Source organism: Hibiscus syriacus, unplaced genomic scaffold (assembly GCF_006381635.1).
Source record: "Hibiscus syriacus cultivar Baekdansim isolate YM2019G1 unplaced genomic scaffold, ASM638163v2 tig00116971_pilon, whole genome shotgun sequence".
Taxonomy (NCBI): domain Eukaryota; kingdom Viridiplantae; phylum Streptophyta; class Magnoliopsida; order Malvales; family Malvaceae; genus Hibiscus; species Hibiscus syriacus.
The window spans coordinates 5,575,815-5,584,198 of record NW_024063495.1 but is presented as its reverse complement, the minus strand read 5'-3'; the positions used below and the strand labels follow the sequence as shown (position 1 = coordinate 5,584,198).

At 35.6% G+C, this 8,384-nt stretch overlaps 1 protein-coding gene across 1 annotated transcript; it reads right to left on the bottom strand.

The window, feature by feature from the left end:
- Positions 1 to 257: 257 nt before the first annotated feature.
- Positions 258 to 1,722, bottom strand: LOC120191856 (methionine gamma-lyase-like). The gene is made up of 2 exons (XM_039194745.1): positions 1,329 to 1,722; positions 258 to 1,234 (listed from the first exon to the last, which is right to left on the bottom strand). The coding sequence occupies exons 1-2, from the start codon at positions 1,720 to 1,722 to the stop codon at positions 258 to 260; spliced, it is 1,371 nt and encodes a 456-aa protein (XP_039050676.1).
- Between the last annotated feature and the right edge of the window lie 6,662 nt (positions 1,723 to 8,384).

Sequence of the window (8,384 nt, the reverse complement as noted above, 5' to 3'; positions counted from 1 at the left end):
ACTAATCATAGAATCTAGCCTTAAATATAAATCCCAACTATCTTACACAAGATTAAGTATAAAGGACCCAACGTTTAACAACTGCCCTAAGGCAAATGAAACCTTTAACATGAACTACGACCATAAATAACTATAGTACTAAATTGTGATCTCATTGTTGTCGCGGTTACGACGTGATTTATTTCTTAAAAATAATTACGTTTTATATTATAGATGTAGTGTCACGGTGACTTTGAAAAAACGTTACGATGCAGCTCTTACATTACGTTGCAGCCAGATTCCCTCATCCTAGAGATGGCCTTTTCGAATTGGTTCCACTTCTGCTCCAACGTGCCTGTATATCCAATCGACATCCTCACCAGCCCAGGCGAGATACCGGCGAGGGCCTTCTCGTCGGTATTCAATTCACTGTTGGTACTGCTGCCGGAGCAAGACATGAGAGTGTCATAGTAGCCCAAGCTAACCGCTATGAGCCCGAACTGAGAGCTGTTCTGCAAGTGATGCATTAGCCTGTTAGCTTTTTCTTCGGATTCCATGTCCACACAAAGAAGACCGCCGAACCCATAGTCGTTATTGGCCATCGTCTTCAATAGCTCGTGTTGAGGGTGGTCCTCGAGGCCTGGGTAGACAACCCTGATTCCCAGTTTCTTCATTCTTGTAGCGTATTCCATGGCTCTGCGGCTGTGCTCTTTCATTCGAAGGCTTAAATGAGGAATCCTTTCCGAGAGTTCAAAGGCAACCTTGGCGTTCATGGTCGGGCCTAAAAGCATCAAAGCACCTTGATGAAGATCCATCATAGAGTTTACTAGACTTGCAGGACCACAGACAGCACCTGCGATGACATCGGCTCCGCCGCTGATGAACTTAGAGATACTATGGACGACCACATCAGCACCAAGCTTAGCAGGGGAAAGAACCATGGGAGAGAATGTGTTGTCCACGACCACCTTTATTCCTTTGTTGTGTGCTAGTTTGCTTAGCTCCGGAATGTCGGCTACTGTGAGGGTTGGATTCGCAATCGACTCGAAGAACAACACTTGTGTCCGTCCTTGAACGGTGGCGTTTTTCACCGCTTCGTGATCGGTTATGTCGACGAACGTGGTCGTGATGTTACAGGTTCTAGGCAAGAAATGGGTTAAAAGTGCATGAGTTCCGCCGTAGAGAGTAGCCGACGCCACCACGTGTCCACCACTGCTGCAGAGTTGCAACAGCACAGATGATATAGCAGACATACCTGTGATCAAGAAATCAAATCATAAACCTCAAAATTGTCGGTTTTGATAATAATTTATATAAATACATTATAGATAATTAGTTTAGTTAATTACCGCTAGCAGTGCAATAGGCAGCTTCGGTTCCTTCTAGGGCAGCCAACTGACGACCGAGATTCAAGACGGTGGGGTTGAAGTGACGACTATAAATGAAGTAATCACGATCGGGGCCGAGTTCACCGGTGAACACGCGGCGCATAGTCTCAGGTTCCACGACAGTGAAGGTGGCAGACGCTTCAATGGACATGTTAACGCCACCATGCTCGCCGAATTCATGGCGCAATCTCGCTAATGCGGCAGCGGGATCGTTTTCCCATACTTGTGGTGCCACCGCCATTGCTGGCATCATAAGTTTCTTGGCCACGGAAACATCATCCCCTTCAAAACCATCAGCCGCTGCCGCCATCGTCTTCCCGGAGAAAACAAATTCACAGCTCTGGGTTCCCGCCATAATTAAGAATGATTAAGAAAGATCAATTAAGGACGCAAATAATAGTAGCAAATTTGAAGGTTTAATTAGGGTTGCTAAGAAAGAAAAGAGTGGTGAAGAGATATAAGGATTGGAAGCTATACATAAAGGCAATGAACTGAGTGGTGGGGTTCAGAACATAGCCGCCAAATTAGAAAATTTAATTTAAAATATTAATTAATTTTAGGATAAACTAAGCATTTAGTCACCCAACTATCACTTTAGTTCCGTTTCAGTCACCCATCTATTTTTTTTTCATAACCATCACTAACGTTACGTTTTGATTTTATTTTGATCACTCGCTGTTAAAAATTTAACAATCATGTCGATGTGTCATTGTAAGGTAATGTCACATTATTATTGTAAAAATATCACGTCATCAGTTCTGTTAATTTTTATTAATGATGAATGACCAAAATGAAGCACTTATGTAGTTACATAAGGTAAATAAACATCCATTTCACATATGTTTAATAATAGTTACCACAATATGGATTCAAAGCATGCATAAACACTTAAAAAGCTCATTTATGAAGTTCAATCAGTATTTTAAAGTTGGAAGTGTAGTACCTTATAATCAAAATCTCAAAACTAATCTCTTTCACTAATTAAATAAGGGAATAATGAATTACTATCACATCTAGGAACTCTAAAGAAGTTTGGAAATGTATTTAGAATGTTAAAATCATATTTATATAATTTGAGTTAACTCAAGGGTTCAAAACCCTTTTCTTGCCACCTCCATCTCCAATGAAGATTTTGAACTTAAATTCAAGCTTATGAGGTGTATAATAATGCTCTTACCTTCAGGAATTTTGGGTGAATCCAAAACAAAATAAAGTGGCTTCCTTTGATGCCTCAAGCTAGGTTCGGAGAAGGGATGTGAGAGTAAGATTAGGAGAAGGGATGTGAGAGTAAGATTAGGAGAAATATGAGCAAAGACAAAGGAAATTCATCTTTTTCTTTATTTTTGCCTAATATCGTCCAAAGTAATAAAATTTAACTTTTCAATGCAATGGTCCAATTACACAATAGGTCCTCCCTTAATTAGTTTAAACTAAAAAGATCCCTTTTTATATGTCTAAATTTGGTCCAACGATTTCAATTACATAATCACATTGGTTCTTAGACCTCTCAGGTAAAATCATATGTGTTAACTTAGAAATTTGAGGCTTTACAACTCTCAACTCCTAAAAAGAAGTTTTTGTCCTTAAATTTTGTCTGAGTCAAACAAATATGAATATTGAAGTTATGTATACATCTTTTCCTCCCATGAACCCATTTTCGCTCCATGGTTCATCTATAATAATTTCACAAGGGAAATCCTTGTATTTCAAAGCTCTTTAACCTCTTTAGAAAAAATTCTCAATGGTTCTTCCTTATAAGTCAAATCTAGTTAACTTCATTATATATGCTCAACAAAAATGATGTGGGGTAGATCCGAATGATACCTCATCAACATTGACACATGGAATATGTTATGGATGCACTCCATCATTGGTGGTAGTGCCAACTGATAATCCATGACCCAACCCTCTCTAACCCTAACGGTTTCAATTACACAATCACATTTATTCTTAGACCTCTCAGATTAACTCACATGCATTGACTCATAAATTCACGACATTACATGTTATCTCATTATCTATGTTGGTAAAAAACAAGAAAGAAATATGAAAAACTTGCTGAAATCACACATTTATTCAATAACTAAAACAATCTATTTATACAACAAGAGTTTAAGATAAAATCTAAAAAATATTCCGGAGATTATGATAATCTAAACAAACTTTTGATTGTTTTATTTTCCTAAAAAACAGGAATTCTATTTGCCTAGAAATAGAGAAAACTTGCTGAATCACACATTTATCAATAACTAAAACAATCTATTTATACAACAAGAGTTTAAGATAAAATCTAAAAAATATTCCGGAGATTATGATAATCTAAACAAACTTTTGATTGTTTTATTTTCCTAAAAAACAGGAATTCTATTTGCCTAAAGACTAGGAGTAATCATAACTAATGCAGCTTCAAATCATAAAAGATCATAAAAATTAACACTACTCCTTGATATTGGAGCTAAAAACACCAAGTTTTTGTCCTAAAAATTCAAATCTAGCTTTATGCAAAGACTTTGTGAAGATGTTAGCATATTGATTCTCGGTAATACAATAAACCAGTTGCACATCTCCTTCATTTTGAACATCACAAAGGAAGTAGAATTTTATTTTGAAGTGTTTTGTCCTGCCATGGAACACCGAGTTATTAGCTATTGATATAGCAACTTGATTGTCCACAAATATCTGTGTATTTTCCTCTTACTCCATATGTAAATCTTTCAACAATTTTTTGATCCAGAGTGCTTGATTTGTAGTAGCAGTAGCGGCCACATATTTTGCTGATGTTGTAGATTGTGTAACGATTTCTTGTTTCTTCGAAATCCAAGAAACAATTCTAGAACCAAGACTAAAACAATTACCTGAGGTGCTACGCATATCATCATCACATCCAACCTAGTCACCATCTGAATAACCATGGAGACTGAAATTTTCAACTTGACTGAACTTTACGCCATGATCCACTGTGCCTTTTACATACCTCAGAATTCTTTTTACTGCTTGAAAATGAATTTCACTAGCACAATTCATATACCTTGATAACAAACTCACAGCTTGCATGATGTCCGACCTGGCTACTGTCAAGTACATCAAACAACCAATTAAACTTCTGTACTATTTATCACCAACTTTTTTAGATCTATCATCTTTCGAAAATTTCTCCTTTTGATTCATTGGAGTTGCAGTCTGCTTGCATGCTTCCAGTTAAATTTGTTGAGAACTTCTTTTGTATATTTTTGTTGGCAAACAAAAATTTTGTTTGGCTTTTTTTGTACCTTAGTTAAGCAAGTATTAATCAATTCTTCTGTACCATGATCGTGGTGCATGTTTTAAGCCATACAATGTCTTTTTGAGTCAATACACCTTCTCTTATTCTCCTTGAATAACAAAACCATGTGGTTGTTCAATAAATATTTCCTCCTTCAAGTACCCATTCAAAATGCCGATTTGACATCCATTTGATGTACAAGCCAACATATTTGTGCAGCGAGGGCCAATAACAATCGTACAATATCCATCATCGCAACTGGAGCAAAGGTTTATGAAAAATCTACCCCAAACATTTAAGCATACCCTTTGACGACGAGCCTCACCTTGTCTTTGTTTACAGAACCATCAGAATTGAGTTTGGTTCTATAAAATCATTTCACTTCAATAACTTTCTTTTGAGTTGGTCTGTCCACTAGTTTCCATGTTTGAATTTTTTTAATCATGTTGAGCTTTTCCTTCATTGCAACCATCAATTTTTATCAGATGTGGCTTCTTCGTATCCTGTAGGCTCCATCACAGCAACATTACACCTTTGATAGATGTCAGAAAGTGATCGAATTCCTTTAACGAGTTTATCGTCTGTGTTATCACCTTCATCTTGAAACTCAATCTTTTTGTCAAAATTCCAACTCTAGTTGTCTAACTCATGGAATTAGATATCTATGCTAATTATGACTTTATTTTGATCTGGAAAATAAATTCTGTAGGCCTTTGAGGATGCGTTATAGCCTATAAAAATTCTAGTCTTTACTTTCTTGTCTAATTTGTCTCAATTAACCTGATGAATTTAAGAGAAACACAAGCAACCAAAGGCTTTCAAATTAAAAAGTTCTGGTTTGTAGCCATACCATGCTTCAAATGGGGTCCTTTTATGCAAAGCTTTGGTTGAAGGTTTGTTGAATAGATAAACTAATTTGTTTGCTGCTTCAGCCAAATGGTTTTTTGGCAATTTTTTTATCATGAAGTAAGCACCTTACCATATCCATAATTGTTCTATTTTTTCTTTCCACCATGTCGTTTAGTTATGGAGTGTAAGTTGCAGTCAACTGATGTTCGATGCCTGTATCTTGACAAAATTTTTTAAACTTTTTAGAAGTATATTCAGTTTCATTATCAAACCTGATCTAGCAAAATCTTGTGAAATCATCAATGAAAGCAATATAGTATTTAATTCTGTTAAATGAAGGTATATTGATGGGCCCTCATACATCTATGTGAACAAGTTGTAATTTCTTAATAGCTCTCCAAGTTGTATTTTGCAAAAAAGGGAGCCTTATTTGTTTCCCTTATCGACAAATCTCACATGCAGATAACTCTTTCTCTAATTGAGGCAAGCCTTTTGCAAGACTATTTTTCTTCATAAAAACTATATCATCTTAGTGAAAATGACCCAACCTTCTGTGCCAAAGCATGATATAGCTTTCTTCTTTATATACAATAGCATGCTCTTCTTGCATAAAGTCCAAGGCAAAACTTTTGTCTTTCATATGAATGTTGAACACGTCTCTATTTTATGCCTCTTTGGTTATGTAATTTTTGTCTTTAAACAACACCTTATACATTTTCCAATAGTTGAGCAACACTAAAAAGATTTTGATTAATTTCATGCACATATAACACATCAGAAATAAATTTCAAACCTGTGTGACCTTCAATCTACACTTTTCTTTTGTCTTCCACATTGATAAATGCACCATTTCCAATTTTGACTATAGAGACAACAATTTGATAAAGTTTTTTGATATTTGCCCAATTTCCACATTGATATATGCCACAAACATTTGCTCATCATCTTGTGGATTCTGAGAAACATTAACTTCTCCTTGTTGTGAAGACTTGCAATTTTTTTTCCATATGTCCTAGCTATCCACACTTATTGCATTTCACATCCAACTTCCACTAACTCTTTTTTTGTGGATGATTGGTCTTTTTACAGTAAGGACATGATGGAAAAGTTTGAGTGTTAATGAATTTTTTGTTATTTGTGAAACCTCCAATCTATTTTCTTTTACTCTGTATCATTTTTCTTGATTTTATCACCGTTGTAGTTGTGTGATTTGGCTTGGAGAGCCCTTTCTATTGTTCCTCCTTGCCGTATACGTCTCCTTAGTTCCTACGCTTGTAAAACATTTTACAACTCTGCCAAGGTGATGATTGACGGGTCTTTCATGTTTTCGAAATATGAAATTGTAATTTCAAATCTTTTAGGAATTGTAATAAAGAGTTTTTGTGCAATCATTGAATTAGAAAAATCAGTGCCAATGGGTCTTACGTTGTTGAAAATGACAAGCAACCCAACAAAATATTCCTTGATTGTGTAACACCCCTAACCCGTATCCGACCCGAATATGAGTCCGAGGTGTCACATTGACTTTTCAAACTTTGAAAACTTAAAGAAAAATAAGGAAATTTTAAACTTTCATTAAAACAAAATATGTTAATTTACATAAGAGAGACCACGAAATACAAAATCGATCAGAGCATTCGTAATTAACAACTTATTACATGCCAACACTCTATGCATAACCCAAAATATCTACTTTATCAATTACTTTTGATCTAATCTTTTAGTAGTGATGTTGTTCTTGTCACTTCTAGTACTGCTCTTTTTATTTCTTGGTACCTACGTGTAAATCACTTACACGCTAAGTCATAGACTTAGTGAGATAATAAATAAACATGTAAAAATAGATTAATGAATATGTATTCTTACCATTTGATCATGACATTTCAATATGCATGTATATATTTCACTATAACATATATAATCATGTCATGCACATATGAAACTTACCTATTGTATCACTTTCACTTTAATTTATCTTTCAATTGCCCATGTATATTATTGAGAACAAAGGTACGTGAGTACATTGAGGTTGTGCACTAACGCTGGCACCATAACTCGATAAATTCTCACTAGGGGCAGTGAATATTTGTCCTGAAGGACCATTACGTCCCTAAAGACCATTGGATATGTCCCAAAGGACCACTACATCCCTAAAGACCACTTGATATGTCCCGAAGGAACACTACATCCGGAAGGACCACTGAATGTGTCCCGAATGACCACTGGATATATCCCGAAGGACCACTGTAACCCTCGACTCTTGGCATGCCAACTATACCTACATATCTCATATCATATAACATGGGCTTAAATATGAGTACATTTCTCATTTCATATCTCTTTAATCACTTTTCATATAAACACATATAATCATTTCCATTATTCCATATACCTGGATTGTATTCTCTGGCAATGGCATTCGTTCATTTAATATCATATTAATACATAATGAATTATACATGCAATCACTATCACAATGGTATATGTATGCATGCACATGAGTATAAAATCATGAATTCAACTATCAGAGATTGACTTATCACAAGTCTTGTCTCTATACACTTTAACTATAAAATACACTACCTTAGCCTGTTTGTCGATTCTAGTCCTTTGATTGTTCCGGAACAAGATTACGTTCTATATCTACATAGTAATACATTGATACATATCATAATACTAATTGATATATTCTAAACTATTACTCCTTAGGCTAAAAAGGAAGTTATTTTTATCTTTTAATGAAGGTATGCATCGATACACTCTACAGTGTATCGATGCATCCCTTAACGGGTGCATCGATGCACTACCTGGCATCGGTACACAAATCCCATTCGATGTTGAATATTAAGGGGTGCATCGATGCACTACTGTGCGTCGATACACTGATGGCATTCGATGTTTTTATT